General features: G+C 37.9%; 1 protein-coding gene across 1 annotated transcript in view; it reads left to right on the top strand.

Moving 5' to 3' along the window:
- The window catches only part of DESI2 (desumoylating isopeptidase 2), a 60,675-nt gene that overhangs the window by 21,926 nt on the left and 11,200 nt on the right, over positions 1 to 27,549 (top strand). The window contains exons 2-3 of the mRNA XM_049776606.1: positions 20,151 to 20,223; positions 27,085 to 27,178. Of these exons, the coding sequence (XP_049632563.1) occupies positions 20,151 to 20,223; positions 27,085 to 27,178 (167 nt within the window). The remainder of the gene's footprint in view (positions 1 to 20,150; positions 20,224 to 27,084; positions 27,179 to 27,549) is intronic.

Genomic DNA, 27,549 nt, shown 5'->3' with positions numbered 1-27,549 from the left:
TCCTGGCAGTATTCAAGGCATCAGTTGCAATGTCAGGGATCAAACCAGGGTTGTCTTTTCCACCTTCTCTGTTGTACTGTCTCTCCAGCCTCCATGGAAGACTTCCCTCATTGTTCTTCCCAAATGCAAAACCACTTATGCCAGTACTATCTATTGAATGATCTATAATTATATGTATTAGTTGGAGGTATATGCTACATTTATGCTATTTATTAATTTAGTTGCCTTTTCCTGCATCATTATCAGATGATTAATCACAATATTCTAGCATGTTTTGATATCCAATGATGCAAGATTTTCTTATCTTGATAATCTTTTTCTTATACGTTCTTCTTTCAGATAAAATTCAAATTTTATCAGAACTGAACATTTCAATATGATGACGTTAAATTTAAGATTTATTTGGGAGGAGACTTTTACAGTACATTTTCCCCAGTGAGTCTCTTGTAAGAAGAGCTAGAAACATGTTAAAGTTTCTTTGCCAGCCATTGAGTTAAGCCATTCCATTTTTAATTGGTGAAACTGAATGTGGAACTTGTTTGGAGTCATCCCATAAGTGTGCCTGAACCAAATCCGTTTTTCTTCCTCTATTCCTATAAAGTACCACTTAATTCTTGTTCATTTTTATCTCCCAGTCTTCACCTCTTCCTGAACTCTGCTCTGGAACTCATGAATAGATAATCCCACAATTTGCAATATTAGTTCCTCCCTACTCTCTCTGCCTGGCTGATACCACATTTCACAATTGATATCTTGCTCAAATACATGACCCAGTTCTTTAAAATACTCTTACTCCCTGCCCTTCTTAATCCTTTATCAACTCATCTGTTTGATTCTGTGGCCTACCATTATATTTACTCCCTCTATCATACTTATCTATCAATTTATTGATCTCTATATCTACCTTGCACCTTAGAAACTGGATATAGCTAAAAGCAAAACAAAATTGTAAGATTGTTACCAAAACTTTAAAATTGTTACCATGGGGGTCAGGAAGATGGTTCAAAGGTCTGGAGTGCATCCTTTTCATGGAGGAGACATGAGTGGACCCTGAACACCTCCAGGTATGACCCCCACCCCAAATTAAAAAGTTACACAAAGCCTTATGATCTGACTTTCCCTCTCTTCAAGACAAATACATTGTTTTATACTTTCTACCATTTTTTATTCTCGGGTAATGACCTATCTCACTTTACCTAAAAAAAATACTTTGTATTGTTATTTTTGTTATTGTTCATAATACAGTTTTTATTTTCCACAGATAAAGTTCATGATTGAGTTTCAGTCTTACAATGTACAACAACCTTGTCCCCAGTTTCTCTCTCTCCCCAAGGGCTTCGCCCCTTCCTGTCTCTAGGGAATTCTCTCTCTCTCTCTCTCTCTCTCTCTCTCTCTCTCTCTCTCTCTCTCTCTCTCTCTCTCTCTCTCTCACTTTTCTATTTTTCTCTTTTAGACACTTTGATTTGCAATACAATGCACTTTTCCCATCCCAATGTCCCCAGTTTCCCTCCCACCAACCCTCCCCAGAATTTTCCGTCTCTGTCTCTCTATTTCTGTCAGTCTCTGCCTGCCTCTCTCTATCTCGCTCTCTCTTCTCTTTTTTTTTTTTGATCCTGTGGTTTGCGCTATTGTTAATGAAGGGGTACCAAGCATGTCACTTTATCCCCTTTCTTGTTCTTGTCCAGAGTGATCATTGTCCAACTATCATTGTCATATTGGACCCTTCTCTGCTGCATTTACCCCTCTTTTTAGCAAATTTCCTTTCCTAAACTGGACCTGCTCTGGATATTATTACCATATTATTTATTTCTGGGGGGGGAATTTTTTTCTTTTTCAATATATTTATTTAAGCACCATAATATAAACATGTTTGTGGTTGGGTTTTAGTTATAAAAAAGAACACCCACTTCATCAGTGCAACATTTCCACCACCAATGTCCCCCAACTACCTCCTCCCCCACCACTTGCCCATACTATTTCTTGCTTTTCTTCTATCCCACAAATTTATGATTCATTTCACTCAGCATAATAATCTCCATGTCTATCAGTGAACACAAAGTATGAAATAGGTTCATTATATATATTATATCAAATAATAAATGATTGCTATTTCTTTTTTTCTTGTGGCATGAGGAGTCATCGTAATTAAGGAAAAATGATAAATGACCAGTAATGATGTCATTTTTACCTGATGTTGTTCAAAATAAGAACTTAAAAGGAAATTTAGGGGCCAGAGAGATAGCATGGAGGTAAGGCATTTGCCTTGCATGCAGAACAGAGGTTCAAATCTCGGCATCCCATATGGTCTCCTGAGCCTGCCAGGTGCGATTTCTGAGCGTAGAACCAGGAGTAACCCCTGAGCGCTGCCAGGTGTGACCAAAACAAAAACAAAAACAAAAACAAAAAAAAAAGGAAATTTAAACATGCAACTTAAGAAAATGTAAAGATCAGGGGTTACTCCTGGCTCTGGTCAAAAATTGCCCCGGCTTAGGGGACCATTTGGGATGCTGGGACTCGAACCACCATCTGTCCTGGTTAGGCTGTGTGCAAGGTAAATGTCCTACTGCTGTGCTATCTCTCCAGCTCTAAACGTAACAGTTTTATAAGAGAACACTTTTTTTCTTTACACAAATTGTTTACAGTTATATTTAATGACATAGTGACAGTGAATTAGGGCTAAAAAAATGTAAAGAAAACCAAGGGAAACATGAGGGAGCTATTAGAAAGTAGAATCAATCATGATAGGTAAAGTAGTGGAAACAAGAAGCCTAAGCTTTCTAACTATAGTCCTCATCATCTGTGACCTTGGGCAGATTATTTGCTTGAACATCCCCAGGACAATTTATGTGTATTTCTTAGACTTGGATTATGAAAGATAGTTAGTGAAAGCAAATTTTAGAGTGACATCTAAAAATGAGTCACTAATATATGCTATATGAACATATTTCTGATTTAACACTTACAAATTGTGATTGTTTACACTCTTAATGAGTTCCTGATGGACTAGAATGTGAATTAATTATCCTGTAACACCACTGTCTAGCAAAGTCTGGCACATAAGCTATGTGCATATATTTTATTGAATAGGAGTTGTCTTTAGTGTTTTATATATAACTTTGCTGGTAAGTAAACAGTCAAACTACAATTTAAACTGAGAAGCAGTTTAAAAGAGGCCCTTTTAAGTATTATGTTTAAGTAATAAAGATATTTTGTATCTTTTTTTTTTTTTTTGTGGTTTTTGGGTCACACCCGGCAGTGCTCAGGGGTTATTCCTGGCTCCAGGCTCAGAAATTGCTCCTGGCAGGCACGGGGGACCATATGGGATGCCGGGATTCGAACCGATGGCCTCCTGCATGAAAGGCAAACGCCTTACCTCCATGCTATCTCTCCGGCCCGATATTTTGTATCTTACTTGGGGCCGGCGAGGTGGTGCTAGAGGTAAGGTGTCTGCCTTGCAAGCGCTAGCCAAGAAAAGATGGCGACCACGGTTCAATTCCCTCCCCCTCCCCCCGTGTCCCATATGGTCCCCCCCCAAGCCAGGGGCAATTTCTGAGCGCTTAGCCAGGAGTAACCCCTGAGCATCAAATGGGTGTGGTCCGAAAAAACAAACAAACAAAAAAAAAGATATTTTGTATCTTACTCACTATTATATACACAAACCTTAAACCAGTATATAGAAAATATGCCTTATTATGTTTGATACCTATTTTTGTTTGATATCTTCTAAGTCGTACTTTATTATATTTCTTTCATTTAAGATAATGCAGGGCTGGAGAGATAGCACAAAGGTTGAGATCATGACTTGCATGTGGGAGGCCCAGGTTTGAGCCTAGTCCTTTGTCTCCTGAGCCCTGCTGGCAGTTAGCAACCCATAACACATTGATTATAGCCAAAAAAGAAGAAGAATTAAGAACAAGAGGAGAGGGCCCGGAGAGATAGCACAGTGGCATTTGCCTTGCAAGCAGCCGATCCAGGACCTAAGGTGGTTGGTTCAAATCCTGGTGTCCCATACGGTCCCCGTGCCTGCCAGGAACTATTTCTGAGCAGACAGCCAGGAGTACCCCTGAGCACTGCCGGGTGTGGCCCAAAAATCCAAAAAAAAAAAAAAAAGAACAAGAGGAGAATAATGCTGGTGTACCCACCTAATTTAAGAACTGTCTTACGAGTTGCAGCAAGTTTTCAGCCACCAGTGGACTAATGACAATTTATAGGTCTAAACACATTGAAACTTTAGTGAGAATATTGACTGTCACAGTCTTTTGGGAAGACAATATGGACTTTTCTAAAAGCTAGGAATTGTCCTCCCATATGACCCAACAGTCCCACTCCAGGTAATATACTACCAATGGTCCAAACACAATGCAGAAAAGATCTCTGCACTCCTGTGCTTATTGCAGCACTCTTCACAATAGTAAAACTAACCCACTTGTCAGAGAACAGGGAACAGGATAAAGAAGCTATGGTTCATGTTCACAGAGGAATTTTACTCAACTGTAAGTGAAGATGAAGTCATGAAGTCTTTGTTGAGATATAGATGGATCTGAAGAGTATCATGCTGAGTGAAATGAGTCAGAGGATTGAACAGATAATATCATTCATATGCAGGACATAAAGAAACAGTAAAGAAATAACTGATTCCCAAAGGTTATAGATATGAAGAGTAGGAGAATTGGTCCTTAGTGGAAGTTTGCCATTGGGTGTGAAGGGACGACCTCTGTGATGGTGATAGAGGGAAGTATTGGGTCCCATTTACTCCTTTATTGGTTATTTATGTATCCTCAAGGACTCCCAGAATGAGAAAATGATTCCCATTCCCTTATCCCCTTGTCGGGGAGAGATCTTGGTAATATTTATCCACAGCAAATAATCCACACAGACAGGATGGTAAAGGGGTAAAAAGGTTGGGTGCAGAGAGTCCTTTATCAGCCTATTACCAGCTCCAAAAAACACCTGCAGCCAGCCAGTAAACTCTGCCAAAAGACCCTGAACACTCTCCTAAACTAGTATTTATTCGGCTCTCAACAGCGCCCCCACTGGAAGGTCAAGGTGGGACAACAGGCAAAGAATAATCTTATGGAAATCTTTTCATATACAACAGGAAGTGGTTACTGGACGAGGACTGTGTGCTGAAAGGAGGTAAAGTGATATGCATGATATCCTATTAGTAACAGTAATACAAACCACAGTGTCTAAAAGGGCAAAAAAAGAGAGAGAGAGAGAGAGAGAAAGAGAGAGAGAGAGAGAGAGAGAGAGAGAGAGAGAGAGAGAGAGAGAGAGAGAGAGAGAGAGAGAGAGAAGTGCCTGACATAGAGGAAAGCTGGGGGAGTGGCAGGGAAACAGGACATTGGTAGAAGGAAGTGGCTACTAATGAAGGGATTGGTGTTGGGACATTGTATGCCTGAAACTCATCATGAATAACTTTGTAATTTTGAATTTACTGTGAATCAAAAAAATTATGTTTAAGTTGAAAACTACTGGTTTAAGGGTTAAGGAGATAGCTCAGAGTAGGAACACATGCCTTCACTCATAAGACCCCAGTTCAATCCCTGACACCATATAGTTCCCTAGCCAAAGCTGAACATAGCCCCCAAACACTGCTGCAAATGATCTAACACCATCACCACCCACAAATAGAATAAAGCTCAATAAAGTTTCCTAAGAATAACGCCTATCTTCAGTGAGATGGCTTAATAGCCTGTCCACTTATATACACCAAGTACTTGACATAGGATTTGTTCTAGAAATATGTTTTGAATATGTGTGAAAGAACAGAGATGTTCTTTACCATGCATTGCATTTAAGAATAGGGCAAAAAGAGAATGCATCACACCTTTCTTGCTATGTTAGAACTCATCAAGTACTTGAATAGTCTTCTAGGAATAATATATACTTAAGGTACAAAGAAAAAGCAATATCAAGGTACCATCTCTAAACTCATGCAGTATATAGCATTAGGGGATAGTCTCTACTAAGAGACCACCAGAGAATTTTCAAGAATTTGCCGCTAGTTAGCCACCAGCCACTCAAGGTTTGCCAGGAATGTGATTGTCTGGTAGAGATAATGGTGTCAGGACTAAGAATTGTCAATAACCTTTATTGCTCACTTTCTTATCACCAGTAATGTGTAATAAAAAATAAGCTTAAAAGTATTCCAGGGGCATGCTGGAGGCCTTCTCCCTAGCCTGGGGAGTGCTGGGATGCTTGGCAGGCCCCCATTCGTCCCTCTCTTTTTCCCCTGGACTCCAGGCCTTTCCTGGGCGCTGGTCCAGGTGGGCTCTATCGGGGTCATCAGGCTTTCCCCCTACCTCTCCCTACAGTAATGGGAATGCGCTTTGGGAGGAGGGCAGGTCGTTCTAGCACTGGTTTATGTTGGGACAGTCACTGGAAATTTTTTCTCCTTGGTCTCCTATTGATAGTACTGTATGCCTATAGTTTATATATGCATAATATCCATCTTGTATTGTGACCTTGATACTGCCCTACAAAGCTCATTTCTAATCTTTTACTGCCTCAGTCCCAACCCTTATTTCCCCCCATCTTCCCATGTAGGTACAGCTCATGACATGAAGCTCACCACATAGAGTGATGAGTGCAGTTAGAGAAATAACTACACTGAAAACTATCATAACAATGTGAATGAATGAGGGAACTAGAAAGCTGTCTTGAGTACAGGTGTGGGTGGGGTGGGGAGGAGGGAGGTCTGGGAAATTGATGGTGGGAATCTTGCACTGGTGAAGGGGGGTGTTCTTTACATGACTGTTATCATACAACTACAATCATATTTGTAATCACAGTGTTTAAATAAAGATAATTAAAAAAAAAAAGTATTCAAGGGGCATTTGGTCCACTTTTGATTTTACCTTGAAATCTTTTCTTCTTTAAACAGTTAACGTCCCACATTGATCCTTTGTCTCATTTGTGGGTCATCGAAATAAGTCCTTTTACAAGCATATGACTTGATTTCAAATTAGTTTGGCCTATGCATAGAGAAGGGAGCTTTAACTTTATACATATTGCATAGTCCCACAATTTCTTTAACATAGGCTGTCAAGTCTCAATGCACACAGTATACCTAAGTTCAGACTGTACCTAGGGTTAGCCCTAAGTTCTGTTGTCAAAACTGGAACTTGAAGGAGAGTGTAGTTGAATACTTCTGAAAATACTCTGAAATATATAAATTAGGCCCGTTCCACAAAACCTCCTTTAGTGTAGTGTTTCTATGTTGTTTCAAAAAAAAAAAAAATTACTTCTTGTTTTTGCTTTTAAGTCACTCCTAGTAGTACCTAGGGGCTTTTTCCATTCTGTACTCAGAAATCACAGAAAATTTACAGAACTTGAACATTTTTCATTTAATAAATAATAAATTCTTTGTATTTAGGAGACAGTACCTTCAAAAATTGAGGCTTTTTAATATTTAGTATTACCAAAAATTTAAAAAAATGTTATGATGAGAATGCTTTTATTATTCAAATATTTCCTTTCTAGAACCTAGAAAATAATGTACTTTGTTTTTCACTAGAGGTGGAGATTAAATGACAGAGGGACTATTCTTGGCTCTATGTTTAGAGGTCACTCTTGGCAGCGCCCAGAGGATCAAACTAGATATTGGTACCAGGGATCAAAGTAGGATTGGCTGAATATATTGGCACCAGGATTGACACCTTAACCTCTGTACTGTATATCTGGCTATATATAATAAATTATGCTTACTTAAATAAGCATATTTTCAATAGTCTCCTCTGGTAATTAAAAGATTGAACATTAAAAAAATAAAAATAATAGAATAGAATTTGTGTGTTAGCATAACTTTTTACAGTATAAAGGAGATTTATAGACATAGCCCTACATGAACATGATTTCTGCTAAATACGTTAGAATGTCATAGTTCATGTGTGTTGTGTTAAAACGATGGAGCTGGATGGAGAAGGATGGAGGCCTTTATTATTAGGCTATGGCCACGTGGCTTCATCCCCCATCAACCGGTCTGGGGTCCAGGAAAGCGACGGGTATTGACTCACTCACAGGCAGGCTTCAGGAAACATCAACTTTATTCATGCCCTATCCACCACATGTGTGGCCTATATCATAACCTTTTAAGCATTCAATCATTCTTAGCTAGCCCTGCATCTTAACTCCTGTCAGCCATCTTCCCTTTGACCTCCATGCTGGCAAAAGACCAAAAAGAGCCTAATCCCCTCTGGTCCATACCTTATCTACTTTTTCCAAGACCCCTCCCAGGAAATGGGCTGGGTTTTGCAGGTAAGGTCAAGTTACCTAGGAAGAATGGAGGGATGAGGCTTCACATGTGGGTTTTTATTGATTCTAAGAAGTTCTGTGGTAAAATATCACAGACACCATATGACTATGATTGCTGTGATGATCAATCCAGTGTACCAGAAAAGACCCTTTTTTTGGGGGGGGGGGGTTTACAACCCTGCTCTGCTTAAGAGTTATTCCTGGAGGTTCTTAGGGATACAGTGGGATGTTATGAATTAAACTTCGGTTTGGCCACTTGCAAGGCAAACACCCATCTCCTGTACTGTCTCTCCAAGTCTCCATCCTCCCAAAAAAAACTTTTTATTTACCCTACCTTGCTGCAAAAAAAAGACTTCTTAATGGCACTTTAACACTGAACATAAGGACAATTTTCTTGGAGACAGCACAATCTTCTATTCTCTACTCTCTTATTCTCTATTCTCTTCTATCTTCTATTTCTCTGGACTTTTTAACTTAGTAGTTGAAGTACCTTCTCTAGTCACTAAGTATCTTTTTATGAGAAGTAAAGAAAACACTTAAACCTTGTGAACACTGGTTCTATGTCATTAGGAGGAATGGATAGTCATATTTTGTACTTAGATCATTGGTTATTATCTATTAAGGAAGCCAGGCTCATGTACTGAGTTGTTACATTAAGTGTTTTTTTACAATCCATCTAGGACAGCATTTAAATCCTAGCATTTATTTTGTTGGTACAGTATTTTCAAAGAAGAAATATAAAATTAGGGGCCGGGCGGTGGCGCTAAAGGTAAGGTGCCTGCCTTGCCTGCGCTAGCCTCGGACGGACCACGGTTCGATCCCCCGGCGTCCCATATGGTCCCCCAAGCCAGGAGCGACTTCTGAGCGCATAGCCAGGAGTAACCCCTGAGCGTCACCGGGTGTGGCCCAAAAACAAAAACAAAAAAAAACAAAAAAAAGAAATATAAAATTAATTACATTGACAAGGCTAATCACTGACTAAAATTTAATGAAAGTTCTCTATCAAGAATAATTTCACATTTTAATATGTAACTCTAATACAGCATAGTCAGTTCATTTCTGTAATTTGAAATATTTAGGCTCCAATTTGGCACCAAGGCAAGAGTGAGCTAAAAATATATTCATATATTTTTATTTATTTTATTTAAATATATTGTATATATATTTATATATATTTACTGTATATTTAAGATATTGAATTGTTTCCTCTTTATGGATTTGATACTTAGAAATGCTGTGACAAGCATTCTAAGCTTCATTGTACTTGTTGATATTAGAAGAGATAAAGCATAACAAAGGTCATTCCTTGCTCCTTTCTGTAAGCATGGATTTGGGAAGAATAAGACTTTTAAGGTCCTAGCACCAAAATAAGATGTGATTCTAGAGCCCTTTGCCTACACCCTCCACAAGTAATCAGTTTTTAAAACTGTCTTTTAAATATATAATGTTTTACTCAAATCTTACCTCTCAACTATATAAATAATTACTTGTGCAGTCTAAAGTTGAATCAGATTAACTCTGCCATTGTTTGCTACTCCATTTATTAAGTCACTGCTTAAGTCTCGAAATTCTGAGAATCAACTGATCTGCTTTATTTACACATTGCATACTCTATTTTCCAGTACGTAAAAACAAAAGAAAATTGAGGAAGGAGCACACTACCCATAAATGTGTTTGCTACATTATGTTTACTATGGGTCAAGTGAGTACTTTTCTAAGAATCATGAAATTCTCACAGCAATCCTCTGCGGTAAACTAAGGCCAGAATTTGAACCAAGGTGTTCTGACTCCATTATCTCTCTCTAAGATATCTTTGATAGATGAATTACCAAATTGGGTTTTAGGGCGTTAGGCTCCAGGCTCTGCTCAGTGCTTTTTCTAAAAATGTTCAAATGTTTCATCTTGTGTTCTTTGTAATATTTGAATCTTTTTTTTAAATTCAAACAATCTCTGACATTCAAATACAATAGAAGAGATGGCCTTGTGATCTGAACTAGAATGAAGGAAACTCTTTTTTTAATATCTTTATTTATGCAATTTGATTACAAACATGATTGTAGTTGGGTTTCAGTCATATAAAGAATACCCCCCTTCACCAGTACGACATTCCCATCACCAATGCCCCAAATCTCCCACCTACCTACCCCACCCCCCACCTGTATTCGAGACAGGCTTTCTACTTCCCTCATTCATTCACATTGTTATGTTAGTTGTCAATGTAGCTATTTCTCTAACTGCACTCACCACTCTGTGGTGAGCTTCCTATTGTGAGCTGGATCTTCCAGCCCTCATCTCTATTGTCTCTGAGAATTATTACAAAAATGTCTTATTTTTTTTAAAACCCATAGATGAGTAAGACTATTCTGTGTCTATCTCTCTCCCTCTGACTTAATTCACTCAGCATAATAGTTTCCATTTACATTCATGTATAGGAAAATTTCATGACTTCATCTCTCCTGACAACTGTATAATATTCCATTGTGTATATATAATACAGTTTCTTTAGCCATTCATCTGTTGAAGGGCATCTTGGTTGTTTCCAAAGTCGGGCTATTGTAAATAGCACTGCAATGAATATAGGTGCGAGGAAGGAATTTTTGAATTGTATTTTTGTGTTCTTAGGGTATGTCCCTAGGAGTGGTATAGCTGTATCATATGGGAGTTCAATTTCCAATTATTTTAAGGAATCTCCATATTGTTTTCCATAAGGCTGGACTAGACGGTATTCCCACCAGCAGTGAATGAGAGTTCCTTTCTCTCCACATCCCCTCCAACACCAATTGTTCTTGTTCTTTGTGATGTGTGCCAATCTCTGTGGTGTGAGATGATACCTCATTGTTGTTTTGATTTGCATCTCCCTGATGATTAGTGATGTGGAGCGTTTTTTTCGTGTGCCTTTTGGCCATTTGTATTTCTTCTTTGAGTTGTTCATTTCTTCTCTCCTATTTTTGATGGGGTTAGATATTTTTTCTTGTTCAGTTTGTCAGTATCTTGTATATCTTAGATATTAGCCCCTTATCTGATGGGTATTGGGTAAATAATTTCTCCCATTCAGTGGGTGGCTCTTGTATCCTAGGCATTATTTCCTTTGAAATGCTGAAGCTTCTCAGCTTAATATATTCCCATCTGCTTCCACTTGTTTGGAGAGTGCTGTTGAGGAAACTCTTGACCCTCAGGAAAATACAGCTGACCAAATCATATCTCCAGTATATGTTTAGATAGTATAAATTTAGATAGGTGGTTGTTGGCAAGGAGATGCTTAGGACTCTCCTGTTGTTTTATGGTCTGAGAAAAAAAATCCTTTGTGGTAGCATCTGACTGATTTAAAAGTTTTCCTTTGAGGTGTTAGCGCTTGAGCTAAGTCCAACTATAAACTAAAATCCAAATAAAAATATTTTCATTCTTCTGGATCAGAAGGAGCAAAGGACTGGAACACATGCTTGCAGTGGGAGCCCTGAGTACCATCAGGTATGCCTCCATTTTCCCAATAAAAAAAAAGATTTCTCATATAGCTCCTGAGTTCTTACAAAATTGTCAGCACTAGGTAAACTTGAATAGCCTCTTTTAATAGATTTGCCCCTTGTGTTCTTTGTTATTTCTCTCTCCTCACACAGTATGGCTTGCTTTGTGCAGTTAAACTTTTTCTTCGAGGTGTTTGGCTCCGGTATATATTACACGTCGCCTTATGTCTGCAATTGTCTTGAGGCAGTTACTCTTAAATCAGTCTCTTGAATATTTCTGCCTTTTTTTTTTTTTTTTTTTTTTTTTTGGTTTTTGGGTCACACCGGCAGTGCTCAGGGGTTAGTCCTGGCTCTGCGCTCAGAAATCGCTCCTGGCAGCTCAGTTACCATATGTGATGCCAGGATTCAAACCACGTCTTCTGCATGCAAGGCAAATGCCCTACCTCCATGCTATCTCTCCGGCCCCCAGTATTTCTGCTTTTTAAACTTGTACCAAACTCCAGGAATAAAGGTAACTTTATCCCAATTTTAATACAGAGTAAAACTTTTGAATGAAATTATACAGGATCATCCTTTTTACCCAAATATATAACTTGTTTTGTTTTTTGAACCATATCCAGAGGTACTAAAGGACTACTTAGTACAGCCTCATGCTCAGGATTCATGTGGTTCTCCCAGATGCAAAGCATAGCCTCCAGCTCTTTCTCCCATCTTCCAGCTCCTCAAGAAAATAATTGAAAATTTTGGCATCCACTATTTTTTTTTTATTTAGACACCTTGATTACATACATGATTGTGTTTGGGTTTCAGTCATGTAAAGATCACCACCCATCACCATGCATCCACTATTTAGATAGCAAAATTGGTGAAGACATACCAGCAAAAATTAACAGACATCTTTTTAACATCTCGTCAAACTTTATTTAGCAGCCTGTTTTATTTATTTTTCCTGAGTGCATATTCTTGGCTGTAATTTCATATTTGCATGTTTATGTTAGATTTTCTGTTAGACAATATCAGTGTTTTGTCATGTTTTATAAAAAGATTTATTCCACAGAATAAATTTGAGATGAAATTCAACTGAGTTTTTTTGGGATATTTTTACTCCACATAAAATAACATTACACATGAAGTTTTGCTTTGTTTAGGGTGTTTTGGTTTGGGGGGGCATGTCCTCACATGCTCATGGCTTCTGGCTCTGTACTCAGAGATCACTCTTAACATGCTCAGGGGACCATATGGGGATCCCTGGATCAAATCCGAAGGCTGCGTGCAAGACAAACACTCTACCTACTATATTTTTATAGTTCCTCACCTAGAATAATTTCAACTTCATGTTGCCGTTTGGATCAATACCTCATTCCTTTTTTATTAAAAAATAATATTGAGGTGGAGCTATATATACAGTCACCCAAGCTCTGCCAGGATAGATCCCTGAGAGCAGGAGTACAGGAGTACCACTGGTTATGATCCCAAAACCAACAATAGTAATAATAATGATGTCAGAATAGCATTATATATAGTGAAATGTAATATTATATAATAATACATCAGTTGACTATGAAAGTTGTTCTCTCTTTGCAACTATTATACCATTTGGACAGTAATCATATAACTTCCTGTGACTATATGGCTATTTAAAAATGTTTTTATTTTGACAACATGGTTTGCAGAGTTGTTGATAGGAGATTCCAGGTATACAGTGTAATTGTCTGTAATCATATCACCCTGTAACCCCATCCCTCAACCAGTGGCCCCATGTTCACTCTCTCCACCCACTCTGATCATTAAAGATGGGCAAAAACACTGGCTCTAAATTATAGAAACGAGTGCCAAAGAAGATAAATATAGAAGGACACAAGCAGAGGAGGCCAGGATATAACCTTTAAGGATAAAGTTGGGTTGTGTTTTTTTTTTTAGTTTTTGGTTTTTGGGTCACACCAGTAGTGCTGAGGGGTTACTACTGACTCTATGCTCAGAAATTGCTCCTGGCAGGCTCAGGGGACCATATGGGATGCCAGGATTCGACCACCAACATTTTGCATGCAAGGCAAATGCCTTACCTCCATGCTATCTCTCCGGAACCTGTTTCGTTTTGTTTTGTTTAATTTAAATTTTTATGGGAGCTACTGGCAGTGGTGCACAAGGTGAGATATGGTGGTCATGTGGTGGAAGGGATTGAACTTACGGCTTCACTCAAACATGTGCACCACAATTTGAACTATTTCCCTGGTCCTGTAGTTTTGATTCTCTTGAAAATGTACTTACAAGTAAAAATTGTTGAGTTTTGTAGTAACTCTGGATTTCATATTTGGAAAATGACCAACTTTTCTAAAACTGCCATTGTTTCCCCCTCCCCCCTCGATTTCATTCCAGTTCCTGTCAGCAATGTTAATAGGATATTGATTTATCTGATCCTTATCTGTCTGTCATTTATCATCTGTCATTTTTAGTATAATCATCATTTTTAGTATAATCATCTATATAATCATCATAGAATAGGTTTGGAATGGTATCAGGCAGCCATTTTAATTTAGAATCTAAGTGCCTATGTAGACAGACCCTTTGCCCCTTTTTTTAGTTAGAATTTTTGTTCTAAGAATTCTCTGTATACTCTCTATTATCTCTTCTCTCTCATTTTCTCTCTCTCCTCTCACTGTGTGTTTTTATTTGCATTATCTTTAAATTTCTTTCGATAATGTTTTGTAGTTTTCAGGTAAAATATGTCATAGTACTTTTGTCAAATTTAATCCTAAATATTTTGGGTGCAGTAGAATTACTTTTACTGTACTAGAATTTTCTTTAATAGAATTTATTATAGTTACTGTAAGTATAATTACTTTTTAATTTTTATTTATATTGTTGACTTACAGAAATACAATTATTTTTATATATTAAATATCTTGTACCTTGAAACCTTTCTGCTTTTATTTCTTTTTGGAGTGTTTTAGTCACTTCTTATGGCTTTCTAGAAAAAAGATCTTGACATTTTGCAGATACAGTTATTTTTTCATCTTTTCTGATCTGACTGCATTTTTTTCCCCTGTGCTATTTAGAATCTTTAAAATTTCTAGTATAAAGCTTCATAGAGCACCTTTCTTGTTTCTGATCTCTGAGGAAAAGCATTAAATCTCCCACTTTTAAATATACTAGTAACTGGGCCGGAGTGATAGCACAGTGGTAGGGCATTTTTTGCCTTGCACGCAGCCAACCCAGGACAGACCCAGGTTTGATTCCCATATCCCATTTGATCCCCGAGCCTGCCAGGATCGATTTCTAAGCACAGAGCCAGGAGTAACCCCAGAGTGCCACTGGGTGTGACCCGAAAATTAAAAATAAATGAATGAATAAATAAATATAATAGTAACTGTATATTTCATAGATGGCAATTAAGGAGAAAGTTTTCTTCTATTCTTATCTTGTTCAGAACTTTTATTATGAAAGAGTATTGAATTTTCTGGGGAGGAGGATTTAATTTAGGGACTATACCTGGTAGTATTCAGGGTTTATTCCTTGCTCTGTCTCAGAAGTCACTTCTAGCTATATTTGGGAACCATATATAATGCCAGGGATCAAATCAGGGGCAGTAACATGAAAGTCAAGTTCTTACCATCTCTACTCTTTTTTTTTTTTCTAATCTCAGAGTATTGGATTTTGTTAAGGTTTTCTGTGTCTAAAGATGGACAGAGTTGTGGGGTGGGGTGGGGTGGGGTGGGATTGATGGTTTCAGTGCTCAGGCCCATTGACATTAGGGAGTTGAGAAACAGACCTCTGAAACCTGGAATCAAATGTAGGGTCTTATTTGGCAAAGATAAAGCTCCATTCCTTTGTGCTATGTCTTTGGACTAATGTGTTTCTTTTATTCTTCTTATAAATGGTCTACTAATTGACTTTTTCATATATTAAATCTATCTTTCATTCCTGGAATAAATCTCACTTGGTCTTTTCAGGTTTGCTTGTTTGTTTGTTTGGTCAGGGGCTATACCCAGCAGTGTTCAGGGATTAGTCCTGGCTCTGCACTTAGGGAGCATTCATGTCTGTGCTTGTGGAACCATATGGGATTTTAAGGATTCAACTGGGGTCATTCATGCGCAAGGTAAGAATCTTAACTACTGTACTATAGGTTCAGCTGCAGACTTGGTACTTTTTACTTTTTTTTGGTCATTCATGTGCAAGGTAAGAATCTTAACTACTGTACTATAGGTTCAGCTGCAGACTTGGTACTTTTTATATGTTGCTGGATTTAGTTTTCTTGTATTTAGTTAAGACATGTTGACTGTATTCAAGAGATTGTGACATCTTTGTCTCCCAAATCAAGTTAATTATGGTCTTAAATTGAAAAGTATTCTTCTTTAATATTTTGGAGTGTTTGTGAAATAGCAATATAAATTCTGCAACAAATATTTGGTAGAATTCAACAAAATTACTTTGTAAGCTTTTCTTTATGCTTCATGTTTAAACTGCTGATTGCATTCTCATTCATTAGTTCCATTCAGATTTCTTACTACTTCTTGAGTCAGTTCTGGTAGTTTGTGTCTTTCTAGTAGCCTCTCTTTCCAGGAATTTTTCCATTTCCTATTAGTTAATTAATTGGTTGATCACTACTTTTTGTTTAATTAGATTGTTATTTCAAGTGTATTGGGCACAAGTTTCTTCTGTGATAGCTTACTAATCTGGAAGTTCTAAGGAAGGGGTTTATTTTGTTTTGTTTCATTTTTTTCAAGTTTTCTCTATAAGCAGGACCCCAAGTCATAGGAATGGATGATCAGAATTACCTCCATTCATAGCACCAAGAATTGAAGCTCATTACTTTGTGCTAAGCCACTAAACCATTTTGGTCTGTTCTTGCTTAGAATTCTTGAGAGCTGGGCTATCAGGATCACCTAAGTGCTTGCAGGCAGCACCAGCGTTTGAACTTGTGGCCTTTATTTAGCCAAGTACACTAAGCTAGTGAGTCATCTACCAGAACCTGTTCTAATGAAACTTTTATATATAATATGCAGGGTCCCCAAACTTACTTGACCTATCACTCTTTTTTCAGAAAAATATCATTTAGTTTTAGAAATCTTTTTAAGCAAACAGAAAGTACCCCAAAGTTGCACTACTGCCATTTTCCTGGATTGCCTTAGTAGTCCCAGGTATCCCCTACATTGGCTAACACTGACCGAAACTTTTGCTCCAGAAGCTCTGAAATTAAATAGATTTGAGTAAATGTTTTGAGGAATGCCTTGCTGAATGCGCCATCAATCCTTCCAGTATCTGATGGCCTCAAATAAAAAGCAGCCTTCCCCTTTCCTTTACTTACGTCCACATTCTGGCTGTCCAAAGTTGGATCCAAATAGAGTATGATAGAAAGGATATGTTTTCATGCTAAATTTTGTTATGTGCTTTACTAATTTTTACTCACTGTGCTTAATTATTTTTATCTCGTTTACATACTTTTCCACAATAAAAACTTACTGCTTTTATGTTGAGTACCTGTTTGTTTCCCTCTGTAAATTTGAGCTTTCACTTTTCTTAAGTTGGCTTTATTAAATGTAGTTTGTTTTTTGTTTGTTTGTTTGGGGCTCACTCCTGGCTCTGCTCAGAAATTGCCCCTGGCAGGCTCGGGGGACCATATGTGGGATGACAGGATTCAAACCACTGTCCTTCTGCGTTTTTTTTTTTTGTTTTTTTTTTTTTTTGGTTTTTGGGCCACACCCGGCGGTGCTCACGGGATACTCCTGGCTGTCTGCTCAGAAATAGCTCCTGGCAGGCACGGGGGACCATATGGGACACCGGGATTCGAACCAACCACCTTTGGTCCTGAATCGGCTTATTGCAAAGCAAACACCGCTGTGCTATCTCTCCGGGCCCCCTTCTGCGTCTTAAGGCAAACGCCCTACCACTGTGCTATCTCTCCAACCCCTATTAAATGTATTTTTATGCATAAACAATTAAATTTTTTGTAATTCTTTATCTTTTATTTATTTAAAACCAATGTTTGGTACAGGACCATACCTGGCAGTTATCAAGGGCTCCATGCTTAGGGGTTCTGGGCAGTGACCAAAGGACCATATAATACTTGGGCACATACCTAGGTGTGGGGGTCTCTACCTCCAGTGCTCATGGGATTGAACCAGAATTAGCTATGTCTTAATCCCTATACTATATCTCCAACCCTATAATTAATTTTAAATACCACCTTATATGAGATTTTTTTAAAACTATATAAAGACCTTGCTACAGCACCATATTCTTCTAATATCTATTTTGATATCTAGATGAGAAAGTCTCATCCTTTTCCATAAATTTTATGTGCTACTTAATTTTTCTTCCAGATGCATTTTTAGGAGGAAAAAACTCAAGTTACCCCTATGCTTCCTCTAGCAATTTATGAGGGTGTGCATTTTCTCAGATATGGAAGAAACTGGCTAGGGGTCTGGAACAAGGTTAAGAATTGAATAAACCTAAAAAATTAAAGACAATACAAGAGGTAAGGTGCTTACCTTGCATGTGACTGGCCTGGGTTCAAATCTCCAGCACCGCATACAGTCCTCCAAGCAATGCCAGTAGTCATTCCCCAGCACAGAACAGAAAAAGTTGAGTACCACTGGGTGTGACCAAACCCTGTTCCCATCACTACCACCACAACAAAAAAGTTTTAAGACAAATTATGTTTTAATCCAGGAGAAATCTGGTAGTTTGTAACACTGTTAAAGGTTTACCGGTACCATGGAATTACTCTCCCCATCTATACTTTTTCTGTTTTTGATTTAAGGGCACACCCAGCCACAGTTGAAAACCATTCTTCCCTGTGTGCGCAGGACTGACCCCTGGTGGTACTTGGGGCACCCTGTGTGGTGCCTGAGTTTCCAACCAGGGTTGACAAAATGCAAGTCAAGTGCCCTAATCCCTATACTATCTCTGGTCCTATTCTACACTTGTCACTGCTTTTCTTGTCATTTGTTCAAAAATTTTATACCATACTATCTAGATACATCACCTCTGATATTTTTTTCCCATTTCTCTCTATTCCAACCCACCTCCAAATTTTCTATCTGTACAAATCTCATTTGTTTCTAAAAACCAGTTTAGATAATACCTTTTTTCTTTGTGCAGGTAATAAAATAGTTTTAACTTGATTATTTTCTATCATTATCAAAATTTGAGCTAAGTCAAGATATATACCATAGGGGCCAGGGCAATTGCGTCACGGTAGGACATTTGCCTTGCATGCAGCTGACCCAGGATGGATCGTGGTTCAATTTTCTGGCATCCCATATGGTCCCCAAAACCAGAAGTGATTTCTGAGACCATAGCCAGCAGTAACCCTTGAGCGTCACTGGGTGTGGCCAAAAATAAAAAAAAAATGGACATATACCATAAATGTCTTATCTTGAAAAATAGTAAAATATTTTTATTCACAGAGCTTGCAGAATACTCATTAGAAAATTAAATGAAATATATAAGTTAAGGAAAAATAAATCTAAAAGGGATATTGCTTTGAAGTTACTAACAGGAGACCTCTTTTTTTAATTTATTTAAAGAAAATACATCACATAGTTGACACAATTGATCATAATACATTTGTTCAGGAAGAACAAAGGCAAATTTATTTAGAAAATAGAAAAAAAGAAAAACTATAGAGATGAAAGAGAATGGAAAGAAGAAAAAGTTCAGTAGCAAGTATATTTTTGAAAATTATTGAATCACTGATGAACTCATTAAAGCCCTAGCTTCTTTTTTTTGTTTTGTTTTAAGGATAAGAGTTCGAAAATTACAGTAAAAATGGTGTTAGAGTGGCAATTGTTGTTTGCATAGGCCCAGCAAAATATGGGGGAAGTGGAAAGGAAATGCCTTGGCCTAAATACGAGACCTTACCCCCGAAGTTTTCTGGCATACAACCAGCTCTGGGCTCCAGGCATACTAGGTTGTCCAGCCCCTGAGTCATTTCTCTGTGGTCCCAGTAAAAAAATTTTTCGCACATTAGCTATTGTTGGTGTCAGATTTCTGTAGTTAAAGATCGTGGACTCTGTGCATATCCTACATTGAGGTCAGGATGATGTGTGCGTCCTCTAGTTTCACCTCACGATTAGAAGGCAATGCAGAGAGTCCTGCCCTGAAAGCAGGCTGTTAACAGATCATCTCTTAATTAAATTATTTTCTAACTAGACCAGGTTAATATTTGTAGCTTATGCTCTAAACTTTAAATAATATTCTGGCACAGAAGCTTAAGGCATTCATTTTGATCCTTGAAGCCTTTTTCATGTTGGTTGATACAAGAAAAGATAGGACCAAATGAGTCATTGTCGTTGGAGTTTTAAAATTATGGGGAAAATACCAGGAAATGGATTAGAGAGACCTAAATTTTCCATGAAAGATTTGGAGAGTTATATCTTCTTACCAGATTGTAAATCAATATATATTTTGAATTCTTTTCTATTTTCTTAGTACTGGATGAACGAATACACCTCATCCATCGGAATTGGAGTTTTCCATTCAGGAATTGAAGTTTATGGCAGAGGTGAGTGTTTACACTAGGTAAACTTTCCGAAGAATTTTCTCTAAATGAGTTTTAAGTTTATGACAGTAATTCTTTTTAAACCATTTTTATACATATTATAGATTCCACACTGGCCAGTATTAGAAACCATGTACTTTCTTAAATCGTTTGATTAAAAACAGTCATTGAGGTTGGAAAAAGAATGTGCTAGAGAACATGGAACTTGAAAAAACTTATTCCCTGAAGCAATTTTAATATTTTTTTCTTTGTAAGCTTGCAGGTACATAATTATCAGTTCTGAAAGTATTAGTGTACAAATAATGTTTTTGTTTACTCAGACCTTTTTATTACTGATTACCTTCCATTAAAATGAGAATGACAGGAAGCACTGAAACCGAACCATCTCTGTTTTTGATATGTATTTTATTTGTTGTAATTTCCATTCTTGTTGCAAGGTAATCAATCAGTATCTGACCAGACTCTAAGCTATGATGGGCTGGCTGCTTTAGGCTGATCACATTATCACAGTTGAAGTGATCTATGCTTTTAAATCATAAACTCACCCTATAGTAAATATGCCTTCATTCCTAAGCTGTTCAAGAACCTTTAACTAATACAAAAGAAAAAAGTTTTAATATTTGATATTAGTGTGATGTTTCTACTTTTCCATTTTGTATATCATGTTAGTTGCTTCTAAGTATAGTATGGCATAGTAAATGTGTGCTGTATAGCTGTGCCACTTAAACTTTATTTTAATTTAAAGGCAACAGCTACCCAATAATTCCAAAACTGAGTAAGAGGCTCTAGCTAAAAGTTTCAGTGGTTAGAAAATTGCTTTAACTTTGCTGCTTGGTTGATTTACTCTGTCCAGTGATTGTATGTATGTTCCTTTTTAACTCAAGTTTGTATGGTGTGTTTAAAAACTTTTCAAACACATAGGCATGAAATTGTCCCAAAAGAAATTAAGAGCTAATTCAACATAAAACTAGCAAGTTCATCTGAGTAGGTAAAATTGTTCTTATCTTGTCCTTCCCCCAAAAGCCTATGCTTAAGGACAAGTTAGCCCTTCACTTAGAAACCTTTGATTTAGGTTGTGGATCAGGTAATGTCTGCCTCAGGGGACCAGCCCACTGTAGGGCCTTATTGATCACTTAGTGCCCACAATTCTGCAACCCACCTTTTCTTTAAAAAAAAAAATGCTCTATGCTTCCCTGTTCTCTTTTTTGCTAAGAACCACTTCTTTTTTTTTTTTTAATATTTTTTATTGTGACTGGATTTACAAGTCTTTTACAGTGATATTTAAGGTACATAGTGACAGTGAATTAGGGCCACTCCCACCACCACTGTTGGCCTGCCTCCACCCCTGTTTCCAGCATGCATCACATACCACTTCTCCTGCCCCCTGGACTGCCAGTGTAACAGGTCCCCTCTGTAATAACTTGTTTTAAATTGGGTTATTGATTCTATTGTTGTTGACCTTGGGTTTGGTGTTTAGGTCTGCTCAATTTTTATTTCCACTCAATGTTTATGCAATTGTTTGCTCCTGATACCATATACCAGGGGTCTCAAACTCGCAGCCCACGGGCCGTTTCTGGCCCTCCATACAACATTTTGTGGCCCGCAGCCGGCCTTCAAATATCGCAGTATTCTCGCAATTATTTGCTTACCAAATAATCGCAATAAAAATCGCATTAGTAAGAAAAAATCGCATTAAACATTTGCATACCCCGAGCAGTTCGATATGCAAATGTTTAATGCAATTTTTTGCGATTTTTTTTCTTACTAATACAATTTTTTTATTGCAAATGTTCCGTAAGTAAATAATCGTGAATACTTTGCGCCTAGCACAGACGTCATTTCCACTGCTCCTGCCCGCTGTCCCTTGCATTATTGGAGGCCTAAGGGAGAGAAGGGAGAGAGGGAGAGAAGTTTATTACAGAATTAGATTTTGTCATACCTTCATCATGACTTCATCAAAGCCTGCAGTGAAAAGAAAGATTGATGACGAGCACAGAAAATTTCAGGAAAAGTGGGAGATGCAGTATTTCTTTGTTGAGCACAGGGACATCCCCACATGTCTTATTTGCTCAGAGAAAGTTGCAGTGCACAAGGAATACAACTTGAAACGCCATTATCAACTAAACATGCTGAGGAATGTGCAAAATATCAAGGAAATGAGAGAGCCAAGCGGGTTGCCAGTCTTAAAGCATGTCTAATGAGGCTACAAGATTTCTTCAAGAAAGCAACCAAAGAGAATGTTGCATCAGTCGAAGCTAGTTACATGATCAATGAGATGATTGCTAAGGCAGGGAAACCATTCACAGAAGGAGAGTTTGCTTAAAAAAAAATGCATGTTACAGGCTGCAAGTATTATCTGTCCGGAAAAGAAAGGTCAGTTTAGCAAAATCAGCCTTTCTGCCAACACTGTGGCAGAGCGCATTTCTGACATGTCAAGTGACATTTATCATCAACTGTGTGAGAAAGCCAAATGTTTTGATGCATACTCAGTTGCTCTTGACGAGGGCACAGATATAACAGACACTGCGCAGTTCACAATTTATGTCCGTGGTGTTGGTTGCAATTTTGAATTGACAGAAGAGCTGCTCACAATAATTCCAATGCATGGCCAGACCACCGCTAATGAGATATTTTGGCATCTGTGTGATGCCATTGAGAATGCAGGTTTGCCATGGAAGAGGTTTGTTGGAATAATAACCGATGGAGTGCCATCGATGACAGGGAGGAAAAATGGACTGGTGGCACTTGTTCAAAAAAAACTTGAAGAGGAGGGTGTAGAAAAGGCTATTGCTCTTCACTGCATTATCCATCAGCAGGCCCTTTGCAGTAAATGCCTGCCGTGTGACAATGTGATGTCTGTTGTTGTGAAATGCATCAACCAAATCAGATCCAGGGACTTAAAGCACAGGAGTTTCCGTGCTTTTTTAAAGGAAATGGAGTCAGAACATGGAGATGTGCTCTATTTCACCAAGGTACGTTGGCTCAGCAGGGGAAATGTCCTGAAAAGATTTTTTGAGTTGAGAGAAGTGAAGCCTTCATGGAGAAGGATAGGAATGCTGTTTCTGAGTTGAGTGATCACAAATGGCTCATGGACTTAGTTTTTCTTGTTGACATCACACATAAGCTGAATGTACTAAACAAGATGTTGCAAGGCCCGGGGCAGCTTATCAGTGCTGCCTATAACAACATGAGAGAGAGCATTCTCCACAAAACTTGTGTCATGGAAATCCCAGCTCTCTCAGACAAACCTTTGCCATTTCCCAGCATGTGAATGCAGGCATACCATTCAGTAGTGAGAAATATGTTGATGCTATTTTTAAGCTAGAGAAGGAATTTGATCACAGATTTGCAGACTTCAAAAAGCACACAGCCACTTTCCAAATTTTTGTGGACCCCTTTTCCTTTGATGTGCAAGGTGCCCCTCTTGTGCTTCAAATGGAGCTCATTGACCTGCAATGCAACTCTGATCTCAAAGCCAAGTTCAGGGAGATTAGTGGAAAAGCAGACATGCATGGGCAATTTTTGAGAGAATTTCCCCCAGCTTCCCTGAGATTTCCCAAATGTTCAAGCGCACCATGTGCCTTTTTTGGGAGCACATATTTGTGTGAAAAGTTATTATTCTCCACATTGAACTTCAATAAGTCGAAGTACAGGTCTAGACTTAATGATGATCATCTTCAAGCCACACTGAGGGTCTCAATTGCTTCCTCTCTAAAGCCAAATGTGGTTCAGATTTGTGAGAAGTAGCACTGTCAAGTCTCTGGCAGCAAGGAATAGGCAAAAGATGCCATGTTCAGAAGAACTGTTCATGATCTTCACTCAGTGTTCTATTCATGTTCAGAAGAAATAATTAAAACTGTTAATAATGACGTTTGAGGACTTTTTTTTTTTGTGAAATCCCTTATGCGGCCCTACCTCACCCCGACTTTGCCTCCTACAGCCCCTAGGTAAATTGAGTTTGAGACCCCTGCTATATACTTTTTTCCCTCAATTTTTGAGGCAGTACAAGTTAATTCAACTTCTGTGGTTCTGTTGGAGAAAAAAAAAAGCTGAAAGGAGCCCGTCTGGAAGCTATAAATATAAATTTAAAAGAAGAAAAAAAAAAAGCAATGACAAAAACACAACTAAAAAAAAACCGAACATCAATAAAGCAACAACATCAAGAGGAAGAAAAGAAAAGGAAGGGGGTGGGGGCTGGTATGGCAAGGTTTCTTTTTTGCATAGGCACAATAAATGTTGGGGAAATTAGAAAGGGAATTCCCTTGGCTTAAGAGATACAGGATTTATTCACCCTTGAAGCATACTGTCATGGAAACAACTATAGGCTCCGGTCATGCTCATTGTCAAACCCCAAGGTCTTTTTATGGTGCCAAGAAACGTTCTGCTCAGTGTAGTTGTCAAAATCAGTCCCTGTAATTAGAAATTCTGGTATTTGCACAGGTCATAGGACGAAGTCTAGGATGACTCTTTCTTTATGGTTCCAGAAGTTCTGCTTAGTCACAGTTTGCAGTCATTCTTCTGTAATTAGTGATCATGGTTTTTGCGCAGATCCTAGGATGGAGAGTAGGATAAAGTCTTTCCTTATGGAAGAACCACTTCTTTTAACTATGTAATCAAGATGGTTACTAAGGAGACAGTCGGCCATCTCTCAACCTGTCGTCTTGCTGCCAATAAAGCTTTTTCTTAACCTGTCTCAGTTGATTGGCCTTTAAACATTAATGGATCTGCTTTTTTTTTTTTTTTTTTTTTTTTTTTTCCCCAGTTAAAACCATGCTGCTGAGAGTTAGAATATGGTGTTTTCTCCAGTTTAGGACTAACACCTAACAGTACTTGGGATTCCTTACTTTGCTCAGTAGTGACACCTGACAATGTATAGAAAACAATGGAGAGTTCTGGGATTTAAACCTGATTTGGATGCATGAAAGGCAAATGTCTTACCTCTTACATTATGACTCTGCCCCATTTTCTTCATTTTTAGATAAAACGAAAGCTAAAAGCAGATTTAAATCATACCTCTAATAATTAATATAACTAGGACTTGAGTCTGCTTCATCATTGCTCTTATTCTTAAAATGGTTTTGTAATTATCTGGAGATATATAAATGTATGTGTAAAAAATTTGGATGATTGCTTCTTTGAGAAAATAAATGAGCTTATGACTTTCCTTGTGCTGTAGTGAAGGTTAAAAATCCAAATTATTTGCATATATAGCCTGATCTGGTATTATATAAATCCTATCATAATGTACATCTCAAAATTAGAGTCAGGAGCCAGAGACATATACAGGGTTTAACAAACATGACTTATACATGGCTGGCCCCATCCAGGCATCACTGGGTAGAGTTCTAAAGGCTCCAAACATTGTCAGTTGTAGCCCTCCTGGGTAACACCTGACACTGCTGGGCCCTTACAGCACCAAACACCCCAGTCTCCAGGAGCATTGCACACCCAATTGGACCAATGCCAATACTTGCTTCCAAACATTCCAAACACCCCCCAAAAAATGTGAATGCTGAATGATGTTTCTTAGCATTGGTTTTTTTTCTGGAAAGACCTGAATCAAAATAAACTTTTCTTGTTCTTTCCTATGCTTTGTCCTAAGGCCTTTGAAGTTTTTATTAACGAATGTAATAATGATTTTAATGTAAACATTTGTTAAGAATTCTTTTAAGGGCCGGAACAGTGGCTGACCCAGGATGAACCTGAATTCGATCCCTGGTGTCCCACATGGTTCCCGAGCCAGGAGAGATTTCTGAGTGCATAGCCAGGAGTAATCCCTGAGCGTCATCATGTGTGATCCAAAAACAAAAACATCAAAAAGGAAATAATTCTCTTTAAGATTTGTCATTTAAAGTATCATATCAGATTTATAGTCAGAGTCACTGCTCATATTGATATAAAATCTCCATTTTTGGGGCCGGGCGGTGGCGCTGGAGGTAAGGTGCCTGCCTTACCTGCGCTAGCCTAGGAGACGGACCGCGGTTTGATCCCCCGGCGTCCCATATGGTCCCCCAAGCCAGGAGCGACTTCTGAGCGCATAGCTAGGAGTAACCCCTGAGCGTCACCGGGTGTGGCCCAAAAACCAAAAAAAAAAAAAAAAAAATCTCCATTTTTGATCTCAATGAGAGTTTAAACATACATTTGCCGTAATACAAGTGGTTCTTCCTTGCTGAAAGTTTTACTGTGGAGAACATATATATGTATAAATATATGTGATTATATATATGTACATATATATGTTTACGGTGAGTGGTATCCTATATTGAGGGAAATTGAATTCAATTTTTTAGCTTGCTAACCTAATGTTCTACCAAACACTTATTGTTATTAGACAGGGTTTTTTTTTTGTTTTGGTTTGGTTTGTTTTGGTTTTTGGGTCACACCTGGCAATGCTCAGGGGTTCTTATTTGCTCTATGCTTAGAAATCACCCCCGACAGGCTCAGGGAACCATATGCGATGCCGGGATTTGAACCACTGACCTTCTGCATGAAAGGCAAACGCCTTACCTCCATGCTATCTCTCCGACCCCCAGACAGCTTTTTTTTTTTTAAGTAAAGCACAAGTTTGAAATTTGATCCCCTTAATTAAGAAAGTAATAAGACATTTACTAAATTGATCATCTATTTCATCTGGCAAGGTAAGATAGGCAGAGTTCATATCCATTGTTTGTCATATCCTTCATAAGCTAGTGATTTTTATTATAAAATTTCAGATCTTTTAAATCAACAGTTGATGTAAAAGGATAGGTTTGACAGTATGAATAAACAAAAAATTTGATATTACTATTTTTATCTTTTATTGAAGCTGACAGTCTGGTTAATTAAATATTATTTGACAACTACTAAAAAGTTTTCTCTTTTCAGAATTTGCATATGGTGGACATCCTTACCCCTTTTCTGGAATATTCGAAATTTCCCCAGGAAATGCTTCTGAGCTTGGAGAAACATTTAAATTTAAGTAAGTAGGAAGGATAATTTTTATTGCTCTATCTTAGATTCTAAGCTTGCTTTCAAGCTTAAATAATTCCAACGGTAAAATTTATATAGCAAGTTAAATTTTATTTTAAAATAGTAAACAACTAAAATAATGTTAAACATTTTAAATCTTGTATAAAGATGGGAATCAGCCGCTTTAGGTGCCTAAACAGCCTACTCTATTATTTTTATTCAGGATCCATATAGGAGAACTTTCTCGCTCTCTACTTTTAAATGTTGTTACCATGGGGCCAGGGATGTGAGCCAGCATTGAACCTAACTTAGATTCCTGACTTTGTGCTTAGCCCACACTGTCATATGTGGCCCCAAAACAATAACAAACCAATAAATAAA

This window comes from Suncus etruscus, chromosome 7 (assembly GCF_024139225.1).
Source record: "Suncus etruscus isolate mSunEtr1 chromosome 7, mSunEtr1.pri.cur, whole genome shotgun sequence".
Taxonomy (NCBI): domain Eukaryota; kingdom Metazoa; phylum Chordata; class Mammalia; order Eulipotyphla; family Soricidae; genus Suncus; species Suncus etruscus.
This window is presented reverse-complemented; position numbering and strand designations above follow the sequence as displayed.